This window comes from Syngnathus acus, chromosome 9, assembly GCF_901709675.1.
Source record: "Syngnathus acus chromosome 9, fSynAcu1.2, whole genome shotgun sequence".
Taxonomy (NCBI): domain Eukaryota; kingdom Metazoa; phylum Chordata; class Actinopteri; order Syngnathiformes; family Syngnathidae; genus Syngnathus; species Syngnathus acus.
The window spans coordinates 5,233,694-5,251,472 of NC_051094.1; the positions used below are offsets into that span (position 1 = coordinate 5,233,694).

The 17,779-nt window shown below is 44.5% G+C and overlaps 1 protein-coding gene across 2 annotated transcripts in view; it reads left to right on the top strand.

Annotated features, from left to right (window-relative positions):
• Nucleotides 1–17,779, top strand: part of si:dkey-215k6.1 (transmembrane protein 132B) — a 75,000-nt gene that overhangs the window by 14,045 nt on the left and 43,176 nt on the right. For both annotated transcript variants that reach the window (XR_005098692.1, XM_037258096.1), the window contains exons 2-3: nucleotides 11,627–12,042; nucleotides 12,503–13,065. Coding sequence is in view for 1 of the 2 variants with exons in the window: in XM_037258096.1 (XP_037113991.1) it covers nucleotides 11,627–12,042; nucleotides 12,503–13,065 (979 nt within the window). In the remaining variant the exon portion in view is untranslated. The remainder of the gene's footprint in view (nucleotides 1–11,626; nucleotides 12,043–12,502; nucleotides 13,066–17,779) is intronic.

Sequence of the window (17,779 nt, forward strand, 5' to 3'; positions counted from 1 at the left end):
TGTGTGTATGTATGTGTGTGTGTGTGTGGTGGGGAGTCTTTTCAAAGGCATATTAGCGAGCGCCTTGAAAGCCGAGTGGCAGCTTTAATACTTGCTCATAACTGCACGTACGCACATGCACAGTTTTAATCACGCCGTGTGTGTGTGTGTGCGTGTGTGCGCGAAAGGCTGCTTGATGTTGATAATGACGCCGGGGTAATAGATGTGTCACTCTGCACAATTAAAGCGACGCACTGACGATACAATTTCAAGAAGCCGTATAAAGCGCATGCGCACACGCATTCATTTTATTTGGAGTTGTAAAATAAATATGCTGCATGAATGAAGGATTAGGTCACCGCCTGTCACGTTTGCTCCTCGCTTGTAATTAAGCTTGAAGTGATGTGTGACACACACACACACATGTACGCACAGATACACACAAGCACAACTACATTTTTGTACCTACCTGCAAAAAAGTGTCAAAAGAAGTTCACCCCTGGAAACAGCCGACCCAAAGCAAGTCCACAAAATAACAACCCCCCCCACCAAAAAAAAGTGATGATGTCATAACTACGAATGATGCAACTTGCGACCATCCAATCAGATTACCCAATTTGGGATTTCTGCGATACGGCAGCACAAAAACATGCAATTGGAACTTCCATTTAAAGTTCTCTCTGCTCTGCTCTGCTCTGCGCTGCGCTGCGCTGCGCTGCATGTGGTTGAAAGACATAAGTTGTTCCGAACAACGCAAGGCACTCCGCCTCGGGGCGAAAAGAAGCTGGTGAATTATTGAGGCGACACTGCAAACAAGTTATCACGCGTGCGCGCACGCATGTCGTAGTGGGCGGCCATTTTTGCTTTTATGAGCATGTCAGCGTGTGTTTTGGCACCCAAAGATCTTTCACTCGAGAGATGAGCCCATTGCAATTTGACACTTTTCCGAGAATTGTACACATGAATTCATGTATACGTTTTTGTTCCCGCATGAAATAGTTTTCCGGGACAGCAAATTTATTTTTTTGCAGTGGAAATTCTGTATATTTTTCTTTGGATTTGTTGGGGTAAATACATGAGTAAAAGGCAAATTTGACAATAAAAATAGCAGTCAAAATCTATTTATCAATTGATTACTCGTATACTTTTCCTGTAATTTATCCGCTTCAATCTGCTCCCTGCAATAATGTTGAAGGATGTTTTTGCTTCGAAATAAATGTTTTGATTTTGGCAAAACTACGTACGACCTCACAGTGGTCCGCAAACTTTCCATCTGATGACTTGTTTGTCCTGCCAACCCTCATTTGCCAGGTCAGCAACTGTGTGTGTGTGCGCATGTGTGTGTGCGTGTGCGTGTGCGTGTGTGTGTGTGTGTGTGTGTGTGTGCGTGTGTGTATTAGCAGCATAGAGGACGGCCAATATCAACAGTGCAGGAGGCCACCCCCTCAAAAATCACACTGATCCAAAGTCAGTTTGACATGCGAGCAATTTTCTTTCTTTCTCTCTGTCAAAAAAACCCCGCAGGGAGGTCTACTTTTAAGAAAGCACATTTGATTTGGAACAAAAGAGTGAAATAACGGGCGTCAAATCATTTCATGGAAATAAACGCTAAGCGTCCTTTTCTCCAGGCCTCACTCAATAATTCAGTCTCGTGTGTGTGTGTCTGCTCTTCTGAGTTTGGCGTCAAAGATCAAATGACGTCAGAGTCGCGCTCGTTTCATGAACAAAAACAAATGTATTGAGGACGATCGACGCAATATGGCGTGTCACATGAAGTGAAGTTAAGCAGAATATGTTAGCATGCTAGTATTTAGCATGAGCATCCCGTACATGGGTTCATTACAATTATTTCAAACAATAGTTCAGTTATAATATATTTAAGTAACGAATAAAATAAACCAATGTTTTTCGAATGAATATATGAATGTGTGTGTAGAAATGTTCCAATAAGAAAAATGAAAATCTTCATCGGGAGCTGAAAAAGTCCTCATGGTCTTTCACTGACGTCAGATGAGGAAAATCAACTCTTGAACTTCAATGAAAAGAAGGTGAAGGTTTAACAAAACTCGTTCTCCTAGCAGTGGATGCATTTGAGTAGCGTTTCGTTTTGGTGAAAAAAACTGGTGAGCGGCCAATCGAGGCAGCCGTTTCCAAAAATGTCCCCAATATGACGAAATTGCGATTTCATCAAATATGACAATTTGATCCGTCTATGGGCTGCTTGTGGATGACGCAAGTATTTATTTAAAAGGCAAAAACATGTTGATTTCATCTAATTTCTTCAGGAGCTCATTACAACTCCTCAATATCCACCAGTCCCTTCAATAGGTTCCCTTTTCTATTCTTACGTGTGTGGAGAAAAGGTTGGATTACCGGCATGTTGTTGCCAGATAGGCTTGGATTACGCGTGGGGAGAGACACACAGCGAGGAACTGGAGGTGTGACTCGGGCGATACGCACACGCACAGGAGATGTGAGGTGCGAGTGAAAGAATGACAAGATGAGGTCGGCGGAGGACAGCCGAGTTGCGGTCAATGCCCAAGCTTCGGAGAGGCCGCCATCTTGCTTACTGCCTCATTGCATCTTTACTGTTAATTACACTCGGAAACCATCAGGCTACTTCATGCTTGTTTGGTTAGCTAGCTAGTCAGTTAGCTTGTTGTTTACTATTTTGAGAAGTCATCGATTGACTTGCTTGATTTTGTGAAGAATTTAAAAAAAAAGACTTTCTGGCTCTGTATTAACTGTAAAACATATTTCATACAGTGATGCTCAAAGCCTCCGATATGTCTTCAAAGTAGAAATTGGGATTGGCAGGACAATCTTTTTTTTGTTATATTTTGTCTCTGTATTGATTGTAAAAGGTGGGGCGCTTTGTTACCACGGCAACCTTGCATCCTCGCACCACCCCGCCCCGTTTAAAGGCACACACGTGTATTTTTAACAGCCGTTATGTGAGCGCATGTGCTGACTACTCTAAAATCCAAGTGGCACCCCATCTTTCACACACACGCACACACATGCACACAGTTCTGCGTAAGCACTGTCTGTCCCGCTAATGAAGTTTAATGAGCACAAAGCCAGACCTGTGCACTTTTTTTTTTTTTTTTTTTTTTGAAGCAGAGATGCTCACCTGCCTTCCGCTTACACACAAGCCAGTGCAGCAAAGACACGCCAGTGATTTCCCCTGTAACTTGCCTGAAAATTGTCGAGAAGTTGCTATCTATGCTGTGTTCAAGACCGCTGGGAAATGGTGTCACATGACTTATTGGAGCTTAGCGTTTTACGGCGAATCATCAAATTTTGCCGCTTTCCCCAGGATAACCCCCTTTTTTTTTTAATTTGCCGTGGTTTGTCTGTTTGATCTATGTGGTTTTGAGGGGGAAAAAAAAAAACTTTCAAAAGTTTGTCTTTGAGGGACCCTTGCGAGTGGCCAAAATGACTCAAAGATTGGCCTTTGAAAGCAAAACTGATGAAGATTTTGCAAACTGAAACAGCCTTTCAAAAATCTCCCAAGGTGGAGTTTGTCTTTGTAAGAACTTTGAAAACTAAAAGTGAAATGGTTTGGGAGGTCATGACCTTTGTTGGTCTACTCTTGCTTGCTCATGCCTGCCTAGCAAATTTCCAGCAATTATCTTAAACAAGCTCTGGCAGCGGAATTGTCCAACTCAGGATAACTTATCAATGTGCTCTCGTGTGAGACTTTAAACAACAACAAAACAACAGAATGCTAATTTCCATTTTTTAAAATGTTTTTTTTTTTTTTCATATAAAACGAATGGCGTCACATCATGGCATCTCTTTAGGGACTCGCTGACTCTGACGCTAATTACCGCTCCCGCCGTGGTTGAACGCATCCATCAACATCGGCGCTGCCTGTCGTCACGTCCTGGCCATTTTTGAGGGATTAGTCGCACGTGAGAGTGCGCTCTCACGCGCACACAGAATCACACACTTGCATCGTCATAGCTGTGTATCAACGACTGTGTGTCGAATACAAATCATAACCTCTGCTGCTGCTTTGGAAACACCCCACCTATACAATGCATGCAAAAATAGTGATTGATTTTTATTTTTTTTTTTTAAATCCATAGTGTCAGACTTAAGCGTGCATGCTAATGCTGCTTATTTAATATTCGATGGAGGGTTGAATTTAATTGAAACTTATTTTTGGGGACCTTGTATTAATTCTGCCTAGCAACAAGTGACGGTGAATGAACGTTGTTGTTGCACAGTTGATATTTCCAGTCTCCTTCCATTTAAAGAAGTTGAGCTGAACTCCATCACACATCCAACTTTCCTTTTCCTCACTCTGTCAATCAGCAGACTAATTATAAGTGCGTCCCGTCATTTCTGTTTAGTCGCCGCGACGCTTGAAGGGAGGCAAACAAATCACAACACGGCATGGCTAACGTGACGTGTTAGCTCACACCTCATGTGTTAAGATCACCCTTGGGTCACAGATGTCATTGCGATCTTTTTCTTTTTTTTTCTCTCCCAGGCTAAATGTAAAATCTTTAAATCAATGTTGCAGATTTTTTTTTGGGGGGGGGTAAAGGTTAGGATTGATCGGGTATGATTGGTGTTGTCGGGGCAAATGTCAGCCGGTCAATGCCATGTCCTCTGTGTTCTTTAGCAAATACGCTACCCAAAAGGACATGATTAGCACTTGTGAAGCAAATAGAGCTCCCTGCTTAGATGGGCTGCGTGTTCCAATTCAACAGATCCGTTTCAATCAAGTGGATGTATTTCAAAAAGATGTAAGACTTGCAAAAATGGAAGGCATCAGTATTGCTTACTAAATGATGGTTTGTCAACCAAATGAGTTTTTTGTGTTTTGCAAAGAAGACTCTAAGATGACCGTTTCTGCTTAGACGGGATGCATGTTTGGGCCGCTCGTCAAAGCGGAATGGAACAGAATCGCCTGCTAGGTCATGATTTGTCAATCAAACGAGTCAAACGGACATGCTTAGCTAAGATAGCATTTTAAATGACGCTTAGACGGGCTGCATTGAATCTGCGTTATCGCTGTAATGGGACACAATTGTCTCCCGCGGCGTGATTTGTCAATTGAATGGACGGGTTGGGCTCAGTAGACGACATTTTATGTCTTTTAGACGGGCTGGGCTTTAATGCACCTTACTGCTACCTGCAGTGAAAACACTATTGCCCGTGTAATTTTGTCCATCAAATGCGTCAAACTGACGTGTTTGAGCAAAGATGAGAACATGACATTTGAAGTGACATGCGCTTAGACGGGCCGCGTTTAAAGCGCATTACCGTCACGTGTTATTGTATGTCACAATTTGTCAATCTAATGAACATGTTTTGCGAAGCAGATATTTAAAATCTTGTTTGTACTTCAGCAGGCTGCATTTAATGTGGATCACTGCCACTTTTAAGTCCAAAGGGGAGCACTTCGTCTCAATTTGTCCATCAAACAGGCAAAAGAAAAAAGTCTCATGAAGCCATGTCCGAAAAAGATGGGAAGTCTGCACTTTGTTGTGGCTTGTGATCGGATGGATGGTCGTCATCACTTCCTTCTCTGCTCGGCTGGATTCCCGTTGCTCCATTCAGTCTGTCCAGGCTGAGAGTCTTTTTTTTTTTTTTCTTTTTTTTACCAGCAACGTTTTTACAAGTTGGCTCTCGCCAGTGTAGATGAACGCTGGGTGTTTATTTTTTTTTTGGTGGGGCTTCCATGTGATTCACAGCCAGCCAGGCGATCTCGAGCCTGACCCACTCTGCTCAGCTTGAGAGGTTCTCTCTCGAGCTGCTGCGTCGGCTGCCGAGTTTGCTGAGCCCGAGACACTGTTGGCTCGATTTATTACACCCCCCCCCCAAACCCGGGGCCCAAATCACGTCGCCAGAGCGTCTCACTGAACACGTTTCCAAAAATCAGCCTGGCTGATGTTGCAGCGTGACATTTTGGGAAGCATGTCTGTCACATGTACAGGAACCAAAAAAAAGTCATGCCCGACAAATCACGGGAAGTTTAGGTCATTTGTTGGCAAATTGTAAGGCGTGGCTATCTATGCCCGCCTTATTGAACCCAAGTCCTGACAATTTAAGAAAGCAAAGTTGCGACAATCAAAGACAAAAAAATAGCCAACCAAAGCGCAATGTTCTCCATTCATCTGCGCTTTTGGACATTTGGTCGTCGGGATGCCTGGCGTGATGGCTGATGACACCTCGCACACATTAAAGCGCTGCCGGGCCACACCGCAAAGCTGTTTGTGTGTGCGTGTGTAGCTCGCCGCACCGTGTCTGGGGAAATGTGAGCGCACTGACCCACTGACAGGCGCATCAATCAACAACTGGAGTGTGAACACAGCAGGTAGAGCAACACGAACGACTGGGCTCGGACATGCTCGCTTTGTTTTGAGCCGAAATGGAACTTATCAAAGAAATGTTCATTTTCTTAAAAGGGGGGAAAATACACGTTCTTCCCGTCCGACAGAGAGGACTTGATTTCACACATTTCTTGGAGGACACTGCTTCCCCTCACGCATCCTTGTTTTGATTTGAAAATGTCCAAATTCAATTGAGAAATTAAAAACAGTGTCTTTCCCACGCCCCAAAGTTGAATTCAGCATTTTTGCAAAGCCGGCATAGTAGCTAGGCATTGCTAAGCATACATTTAACTTGCTAGCTAGCTAAATGTACTAGTTTTGCTAAATGTATGCGTCGAGTGCGGTCCTGCCAACGTTTGGCTTCCTCTTTGAGCGCTTTGCCATCTTGCACGTGAGTCGAGAGCATAAAGAGCGGAAGGGGACGGCAAAGGAGAGGGCCAAAATAACCCCCCTGATAAATGTCAGGCTCGGAAATAGAAAGTCCATCCTTCTCTCCGTCGCTCTATGATAGTTTTTCCTTTCCTCTCACGTGGAACGGCTGAGCCGCCGCCGCCGCCACCGTGGTGGTTGGAGGTTTTGCAGACGGCGCGCCATCTGCGTGATCAATGGCCGTCATTCTTCCAAAGAACATTGGGTCACGATGGATCTTTTCATTGGCCCTTGTGAGCGCAGCGCAAAGTCTCATTTTCACGGCCAAGGTGATGCTTTTGCGTTTGGGCTGCGTCACTCTTCTCGCTCTAGTAGGCCACGTTTTAGCACCAAAAGGGGGGGGGGGTCGTTTATACCCCTTAGCTGGACAGTATCATTTTACATTTTTGCTGAATCCGCCACAACATACTAACCAAACACTTTAATTCAAAGGATCCTTCCATACAATAATTTTAGTAAGAATTTTTTTGGGAGATGTTATATTGGGTTTTCCTGAAGTTGGCACCAAATCCCAACCAAGCGTCTGAATTGAAGTCAATGTAGATCAAAGACTGATAAAAATGTTGTTAAATGGATCTCATTAGATAGATAGGGAGAGTGTAGCAAGGTTGTGTGTGCGTGCACGCGTGTAAAATTGGACAGGAACACAGCCAGATGTACAGATACGATGAGGCCCATCTGCCATTCTTCTCCACCCCCCCAACACACACGTACACACACATGCACACACAAATGTCCATTCCGTTCCATTTTCCAAGGATACACACGCACACACAAAAGCAGCCGATAGTGAGAGGAAGCAGAAAGTGATACTCGATGCCATGTTGGTTAAATATTGACGCTTGGTTCTTTTACATTACGCAAACACAAGCAAGCCTCAGGGGATGTATGTTTGGTTCTTACACACACACACACAGCAAACCCCAGCAAACCCGCAACCCTTGTGAGAATAAAACAGTTGAGATAACGGATGGATGGATAGTACTGGGGAAAAAACAGAAGGAATATGATATTTATTGATTTTATTTCTTGTCTTTGCACGTCAGCAATCAACAGCCACCATCTGTCACTGTCCTTGCGCTCCATTTTTTCCCCCCTGTTTTTCATGGGTGGGTGGGTGTGGGGGGGCTTGTTTGGTGGGGGGCGCGCTTGTTTGGCGGCAAACTACGCGCAATGCAGCAGACGCCATCTTGTGCATCCAAACCAATCATCCACCTTAGGGAAGGGACATTCAGGATGATTCTTCTACTCAGATTCAAAGAACTTTCTTCATCTAACAGGATAATAAAAAACAACAAAAAGATGAATTGAACTGTGCTGTCCTTGCGGCACAAAACTGGATGTTGCTAGACAGCAAGATGGAAAAATCCGCTCTTGGTCATGAAGTTTCCCGCCCATCCAAGATACAGCAACACAAAAAGAAAACGTGTCGACATGTAGACGAAGAATACTTTCATTTGTTTGCTTTGGTGCTGATTAGAGTTGGAGAATGATTGCATTTTTGTTGTTTGGGTTATTTGTGTGCGTGTGTGTGTGACCTGAACAAACAAGGTGAAATTATGAAATGAAGTCAAAAATTGAAAAACAAAAGAAAGAAAATGGAAGCTCATAGAACCCGTTACAAAATGTAAGCAGCCATTTGTTTCAAAATGGCCCGAAATAAGGACACATTTCCGCACTGGTGGATCCAAACTGCCAACACATATGTACACACACACACGCACGCACACACACACACACACACACGCACTCACGAGACATTTACAGTGTTTGTGTATCTATGTGTGTGTGTGTGTGTGTGTGCGCGCATGCTTCCTTTGCAATGTGCCAGTGTAGCCGGGTGTGAAAATATAATGAGGGTGGGACAGCGCGGCGCTGTCTGGGGCGAGCCATTCCAACGCAACACACACACACACACACACACAAATAATAATAATAATATAATAGCAGTGATACCTCAGAGCGGCGCGGGTGCACGGGCTTGAATGGTGCACGGGTGGGGAGGGGGGGGGGATTGTATTGACGGTGAGAAAGCATCAGATGAGAAACAGGCCGGGAGAAGATTCTAATGTTTTTTTATGACATCCAGCGCGTCTGAATGCAAATGACACTCAAGGAGTCTGTCTGGTATACGTGCTTCAAATTTGGGAACAACTCGATAAAAACTCCAGGACAGTTTTGGCCTTGAAGGACCCCTGAGATGGCCAAAATGACCTATGGATGGACCATTTGGACCAAAATAGCACATGTCAGTGCACAGTGTTTTGAGGCATGGCTTCTTGTATTTTTTTTTTTTTGTGGCTCTCCTCGTGTTAGACACGCCTACCAGATTTCATGATACAAAGTTTTTTTTTCTTCTTTTTTCTTTTCTTTTGTCCCTACCCAGGCCCCTGGAATTTACCAAAAACCCCTGATAGGACTCCTAGCAAAATGGCTAAATTCCTATATATTTTCCAACTTCTTGAGGCTTTTTGTCAGTCTGCCTATGACAGAGTACTAGCAAATTTCGGAAACTGAAACTAAAAGGGCTGTTTCAAAACAAAATGAAGTTTTGCCAATCCTGGCCTCAATTTGCCGGCATCCAAACCATCCGCGTAGTATCCAAGTTTGTCTTTGAAGGACTCCGGGAAACAGCCAGCATCACTCAAAAACGGATGCTTCAAACCCAAACCTTGGGAGGTGTAACCGCGGGTGTGTACGTGCGTGTGCGCGGCGGTGTGCGTGTGTGTCGCCGGCAATTTCATGAAGCATATGTCATACTCCCGTGCAGGGAATGAGAGCAGCTGACACACACGCGCACACACTGGCTTCGCCGTGACCCTTGGATGGGAGCATTAGCACCGCACGCACGAGCTAACGCAAGCTAGCGCCGACAATCCCAACTTTTTCCACAAACGCTGGCATTGAATGACTGAGTTTATATTTTGGGGACTTTTGAGTGCATAGAGGAGCAGATTGGTGTCACCTCAACGCGTGGCGCTCTGCCTGATGTCACAGCTTTGCAAGCTGGCGTTAAGAGCCGTCATTGGCTCCAGCACAGATGACCCGCTGCCGCTGCGATACGTGCGCGGATGACTTGAATGGGCAACCGCTACAGCAGCTTTCACCATCCAGAATATCTGTGAATGGATGTATGTAGGATAATTTTATGAATGCATGAATTAAATTCAATAATCACTGATTCTGGGCTCGTTTAGACCAATAATGATATCAAGGCCGGGAATTCACCTTCTACTTCGACTTCCTTTTGTTGGCGTTTAGCTTTTCTTTTGTGGCTACTCTTACGTCAACATTTCTTCCCAATTTGACGTTGGTTGGTCTAGAGAACTTTGTGTAATTGTTTTTATTCAAACAATTTTTTGTTTGCCATCCAAACCAAACGCTAAAAATATGGATGGAAACAAATGGTGATCGTCTTGAAGATAATTCAGAAGTTACAGTAAATAATTCTCTACAGCGTTTCATACATGAAAGGGTGTTTGAAATGTATTTCAAGATCAAAAAGAATCAAATAGAGTGAGCGTTATAGAAGCAAATGTGAATCATTTGTCATTTTTTTGAGACACTGTTGAACCTTGTGTCAAATAACCATCTGAGCTCCAAAATACAAAGCAGCAGTGTCTGCCATAAACGAGTTCAATGTCATCGAGCAGGAATGAACCGCAGTATGGAATACACACGCCCATTTTAATGAGGATAGTCAAGGAAAGAACCAAAGTTGCTCTCCCGGCGGAACGCCGTCACCTTGTCTTCTTTTGATAAGAAATAGGCCAGAAAAAGCCGCAGTAATCCTCCCTCGCAACCTCCCTGAATTGTATCGTAAATACTGCTGGAATTGGATCATAAAGTGCACGGGAATATATTGTGCGGGAGCACTGTGTGTCATTTTGGCTGCACGCTGCTGTAAATCCTTTTGGAATTGGGCATGGAAAAAGCCACGCGTCAGAGTTAGCGCCCTACGTCCGAGTTAGCGCCCCGCCTCCAGAGCTTGTGCACCGCGCCAGAGCTAGCGCCCCGTGCCAGAGTTAACACCCCACGCCAGAGATAGCGCCCCACGCCGGAGTTAGCGCCCCACGCCAGAGTTAGCGCTCCACGCCCGAGTTAGCGCCCACATCCGATAACGCTTGTGTCCAAATGTCAGGAGTTCCCCGGAAATGTGTCTCGGCGTGGCTAAATGGCGCAATATATGCAAAGTCATGTATTATTCCAGGGCAAGCTTAAACAAATCAAACAATGACAATTTTACCCAGTGCCGCATTGAAATGGTATGCTTCTTGTCTTTACTCCCCAGTTAACACCGAGAGACGGACGGGTTCTGGGAATCTGACGTTTTTGCATTATACTGACAATAACCAAACAAAAAGGGGCCGAGACATACTGTAGCAGAGCCGTTGAAGCTACTTCCAAAAAGCTCAAATTAGCTACAATGCTTGGTACAGCTACGTTTGTTAGCACAGTGTTTGAAACCAAAATGGCCGACTTCCTGTGTCTGTTCAGACATTGGGTTATGGAACCGCTGAAGTTCGGTATGACCACCAATTTTGATTTTGCTACACGAACCTAATTTCAGCACCTTCGTTTTGAAAAACCTTTTTGGAAGAGTATCTGCAGATGACTCTTTTGGTTTGACATGTGTCAAAAAAATTTGACTTGATCTAAATTGGCAGCCTCAAAGAAAAATGACACTTTGTGCCTTTTCAGGCTTGGCTTCTTGAGTCGTTTTTTCTTCGTGGCTACTCAAGAAAGCCACCCCTGCAAGATTTAAAATAGAGAAATACTATTTAGTTGCAATTTGTCCTTGTGAAGATGCCCGACTGTTTGGAACCCCCCTCCCACAGATCACTGACCTGGTTTGCTTCTTCTTTCAGTATGTGGCGGTCACTCCGGATCATCCGGTCCCGGTCAGGCAACACCGGACTCTGCCCAGCCTCATTTCTCGGCCTCGCTGTCGACTTATCTGCCGGTGCAGTGCCAGCTGAGCGGCGTCGATCAGGCCTTCTTCCTGCGCGACGCCAACCGGGACGCGATGCGCAACGGGAGCCTGGCGTCGCGCACCGAGCCCTTCCTACTCCATCGGCTGGATGCGGGCGTGGCGGCGCCGCACGCCCTGCCCGCCGTGGCGTGCGGCTACGGCAACCTGAGCGCCGAGCAGCAGATCCCTCTGGAGTTGCTGCAGGGGCCGCTGGCCAGTCCGCTGCCCGCCGCCAGCCACGTCACCCTCAACTGGAAGGTGAAGGGCCACGTGGTAGTGCCCAAAGTGGGGTCCACCCAACCTTGGATACAGGTATCGCTTTTCATACGTGAACACTTTGAGGGCTTTTTTGTCGACAGATGTTCAGCCCGTAAAGCCTTTTTTTGTTTAGTAACAGGACTTTTTGTAGGTGTGTCACTCATGAGTAGACCCATCAAAAAATGTCTCCAGAAGCTATGCCTGGAAAGAAGCAGCCATTTTGGTTTGGAGTGTTCATTTTAGACTGCATTTTTCGAAATTTGGTACGCAATCATGACCTACGAAAATTAAGACGCTACGCCTGATAAGTACGTAGACCCACAAAAAAGTCTAAAGGCTCACTGTTTGAAAAGACACAAAGTCCATTTTGGGGTCATCCTACTCGTATACAAGAGTTCCTCAAATCAGTTTTCCCGATTATTGCCAAATTTGAAACTGATATTCCTAGTCAACTTTCAGATCAGGTTACAGTGTCTGTGATGTTTTCAAATATGTTTCTCCATTTGCGTTTCAGGTTCTTTTTTACTTGGTGGGTCGCCGTTGGGACGAGCCCGACCCGCCTCCTCCGGGCCTCCTCCCGTGCATCCGAGCCTTGGCGGTGCGGGACCCCAGCGAGGCGGCCCCTTCTGCCGGCTGCCGGCTGCTGGGGCCTTCGGGCATCTGCGTGGTCCGCTTGGAAATCCCCCCCGCCTGGTTCATACCCCTGCAGGCCAAACGACGACCGGCGGAGGGGGCACTGCCCTCTCTGGATGTGTACTACTCCATTATACCAGTGGAGGGAGCCGGACTGGAATGTCCTTCTATTGTGAATGAACCGTGGAAGAGTCCGAATGTGAACACCGGGCCTCTCGGAGTTCTGAGCCCGTGGAGCCCCCTGGTGGAAGGAGGACTTCAGGACATGCAGAAAGCCGGCTCAGTGAGCATGAGCGTGGGCCCGGTGGCACCCAAAGGGGAGATGCTGACTCTGGACCACAATGTGGACGTCCGAGTGCCTCCCAGCCCCGTCCGGCTGGGGAAGACGGTGGCGTTCGCTGTCTACATGAAGACGGAGTCACATGCTGAGCAGTTCGTCCTAAGGTAGGCTTGCAAGGCCTCCATTCTGTATGTTAATTTAACTTCTTTCATTAGGAACATGAATTTTCGTCGACATGGCTGTCATGAGTAAACCCACAAAAAAGTTATGGCCAAAAGTGACAGGAGCTGCCCATTTGCTTTGAAGCAGCCATTATCAGAATCTTTAGGCACTTTTGAATTGTTTGAAAAGTCATCCCTCACAGTTTTACTCAGCAACATGAAATGTCGTGGCTAGATCTATCATGAGTAGACCCACAAAAAAGTCAGGCAGACAAAAAAACACATCATTTTGTTTTAAAATGGCCATTTTAGGATTATTTGGGCGGTTTTCTGTGGTACTTCAAAATTTTGGCCAGGTTCCCTTCGCAACATCAAATGTCGACCCACAAAAAAAGTCCCTAGAAGCCATGCCTGCAATGGCACAGGAAGTCCATCATTTTGGTTTGAAATGCTTTTTTCATTTAGGTTATTTCGTCAGTTTCAAGGGTCCTTCAAAGGGTCATTCACGTCAACCTGAGGAAGGAATGCAAATCCTCCATCTCTGCTAGCTTTTTCCCCCCTCCTGTTGTTTTGACTTCGTTCCTTGAGTCCCCCATCCACCTTTTTTCTGTCATCGCTCAACGCTGCCTCCGCCGCCGCCGCCTCCTGAGCTTGATGGCTGTCACCTTTGTGTACTCAGCCTCTTTTCAGGAGCCAGCAATGCAAATAACACGCTCATGAATATGCATGGGGCATGCCGGGAGAGCGGGAAAACAGAAAAGAAGACGTAGGCGAGGGAGACGTTGACAGAGGAACGTTTACGATAAGAACAGGACAATGTAAACAGTTTAAAAGGCATCTCAAACAGCGCAAAGCCGCCAAGCGGTGTGGCGGTTGGTTTCGGTTTGTCGACCAATCAGTGGGCAGCGCTTGGACACAAGCCACGGTGTCGACAAGAAAACTACTGTGACCAAAATTGGTGTGTGTGTGTACATATGTATAAGTGAATCGCCAACTATTGGCCTGACATGCACATGCCGCAAATCTGCTTTCTGTTTTTGTGTACGTAAACTCACCTTGGGAAAGGGTGCAGCTTTGTAAAAAAAAAAAAAAAAAAAAAAAAGCCTCCTCACATGGAAGCTTTGGAAAATTGGTTGTCAGGTGTGCTTTTGAGGGCTCGACACACGCTTCCCGCCCGCCATTATCCCGAAAAACAAATGTATTCTGGCTTGGCCGGCTGAAAATAATCCACTCCTGCACTCCTGGCAACGTTTACGTCTGCCTGGTGTTCGTCTCGGCCGCTCTCGGTGTGACAAATGACATGTGTGCAAACAAACAACCAAAGAGCATTTCCATAACAATGAACTGATGCGGGACTTTTTTTTTGTTTGCATAATTTTGTGGTTCCTCATCTAAAAGGTTCTGCTTGGGTCACGGGAGGTCAACGTCATTATCCAAGGGGAATCAGTACTTTTTATATGGGCTCCTTTCAAAGACATGCAAAAATACATAATGTATGATTTGAAAATACCAAAAAATACAATAAGTATTGAAAATACAGAAAAACGTAAAAAAAATATTGACAAAATGCAAACAATTGCAAAAATGTGCAATGTACAAATGTATACAATTAAATGTACAATATGGTGAAATAAATACAGAAAATATAGAACAGACTAAAAAGTTTGCAAACAACAATAATTCAGATATTGTTTTTAAAAACACAAAAAACCCAGCTACAAAAACAACAAATACAGTTAAACATATACAGAAAACATGAATGCAATGTTTACCAGGGGGAAATTGACCGAGAAATTCAGAAGGATAAACAAATCTGTTAAAAAAAAAGTATATAATATAAGCAAAATATTTGGAAAGTATGTGAAAATTGACAAAAATATTGAAAATAAATGAAAACTGGTATTTGTAAATAAGTGTCAATTTCCTGCTTTTTTGGGGCCAACACTAATTTTTTATTAATTTAATTTAATCAATAACCACGTATATCTTGTTTGTTGCAGCTTAAAACAATAAAACATTTCAATCTCCTCTCCTCATTTTTCAATTTGCTGCACTTTGGCCTCATTTTCATTTAGTCACTTTTAAGTAGTAAACCTCAGCACAAACGCTCGCCTTGGCTTAGCCTCGGCTTGTTTTTTTTGTGCCTTAACACTAGACGCTTGGCCGCAGTCTCCACTTTGCCCTCAGTCTCCTCTTGGATCAGACCGAGGGGCCTCACGATGTTGTCCTTGCGATCCAGCCTCGGCATCTGGCCCAGCGGTGGCTTTCCTTGCGCTGGTGCTTTTGGCACTTCCCTCAGAATTATGCTCGGGCTACACAAGTAGATAATCGGACATGCTAGAAACGCAGTCAGACATGTTATCAAGCTTAAGTGGAGCCCAGCGTTTGTGCGCACATGCGTGCGTGCACGCGTGTGTGTGTGTCTGTGTGTGCCCTAATCAGGCCTAAGTGTGCTCCATCACAGCGATGGGGATGTGATTATGCTAAACTGCTGAGGAGATGGAGTAGCACGCCGGAGCCGGCCTGGAAGCTGGCCATGGATTGGCCGTGAAAGACACACTACCAAAAAATAAAACCACATCTCCGATTGTTGTTTGTATCACTTTTTATGATAACACATGCAAACAGTCTTACTTGTAATAATATACCAATGGTTTATCCTGAATTTTTTTTTATTAAAAAAGAAAATTAATAAAATAAAAATAGATACAAATGGAAAAAAATGATTAAGCATATGAAAAATCAAGACAATATAGAACATACTGTTACATGAATTTGTATTGCAAAATATGTAACAAAAAAGAAAATATGCAAAAGACAGAGATGCACATGCAGAAAATGCATGAAAATACTTTTTTAGTACAGAAAAAAAATAAAAAAATGCATAACATAACGGTAATATAAATACAATGTAAATAGATATGGAAAAATCAAATTCAGATAGAAATGAATACACAAACCTTTGTAAACAACACAGAACATACAGAAAACACATGATTTTTTTTGTGCAAGTCTAGTTCAGCCTCGCTTGCTTTATCTTTTCATTCTATGCGTATACGCATGTGCACTTGTGAGCACTGGGAGGTGTACAGCTTAGTCAATTTTTTTTTTCTTTCCTCCGGATCAGAGAAGAGATGAACTTGCGAGGAAGCGGCCGAGTCCTCTGGTGGCCACTTTGGCGTTTATTTGTCCAAAGCCACCCCCAGCCATTGATTTGACTCACTCAATCCATCAATACTCACTTTTCTGCCTGAGCCCACATATTCACTAGATAGTAGAGAACACTTTTTCACATATTGTCTTTTTGGTCTGGTTACCAAAAGTTTTTTTTCTATAAGAAACCGACTTTGGTGACTGTATTTTTACAAAGTTTGTTTTGGTGGTAATCCTGAAAGTCGCCGCTTTGAACCAAAATGGCTGTCTCTCTTTGGATGTCAGCTTCCTGAGAAATTTTGACGTGTTCTTCTCATCATAGACACGGCTATTAAATACAATGTCGCTGAGTGAAAATGGGTCTGGGGGCTGAATTTTAGAACTCAAATGTTACATTTTTCTATCGTGCTCCACCCACATAACTCAATTGCTCAATTGTTGTCCATCTGTCTGTTATACACTGGTGGAAGTCTGAAAACACCCCCAAAAAAATCCCTGTTTATTTTTCCTTCATCTGTTTAACTAATGTTTCCAATATATCTGTATTGTAAGAAGGATGGAGCCGAAGCCTCGAGTTGTTTGTCAGGGAGGTGGGGGTGGGGGGGGGGGTTGGGTCGTGGCTCCCCGTTGTGCCGAGCAAGCGGGGAGATGCACAAAGAGAGAAAATGATTTGGTGAATTGCGTTTTACTTTTTTCCCCCCCGTCTCTGCCGTGAATTAAAGCGGAAAGAAGGCCATTGTGAGGAAATGGAACGGAAAGAAAAGAGCAAAAAAAAACACGTGGAAGCCTGCGAGCAGATAAAGGCGCTACTTATAGAAACGTGGCTGATGGAGATGAGCAAAAGCCGCAAGCAGTTATTTTTTCATCCTGGAGGGGACGCTTTGTGCATAGGCTCCATTCAAGCATCACGACACAAAATGATATCGTAAACACCATCGGAATCACATTTAACCGGTTCAGGGTGTCCCCTGCTGACCGCCCGACAACCCGACTGCTGGGCAGGGTTCCAGCGCGCCCGCGACCCTAGTGAAGATCAAGCCGTATGGAAAATGAATGAATCAACTAATAAGGAAGTAGATCCATCAGCACAATTGATAATGGAAGCGCTAATTGCTTAAGTATTACTTCCCATTCCCGTTTGGCTTGGTGAAGCAGCATGTGGCTCATCGTCAAAAGTGCTTTGAAATTCCATTCAACCTGTTCCGGACATACGGTTACATCTCGGTGAGGTTACTTCAGTTTGTATGTCGCTGGCAGCTGCAGCAAAGGAAAAACATTTGGAAATGGCGCCACGCTTTTGAACAAACTTCCATTCATCCGCTTTGGGCCTTTGTGGCACTTTCAAGAGGACTTTAATCGGCGGGGGAATTAAAGGCGAGCCGAGGTCCAAACAGATTGCGTCACCCTGCTATGCTCGCCGTCTTTCTTTTTTTTTTGACCAAAAAATGAAAAATGGGCAAAACGGAGGCACCCATGTGACGCTGACATATATATATGTATATATATATATACATATATATATATGTATGTGCTCCTGGGGTAACTTTGAGGTAAGTGCGGAGTC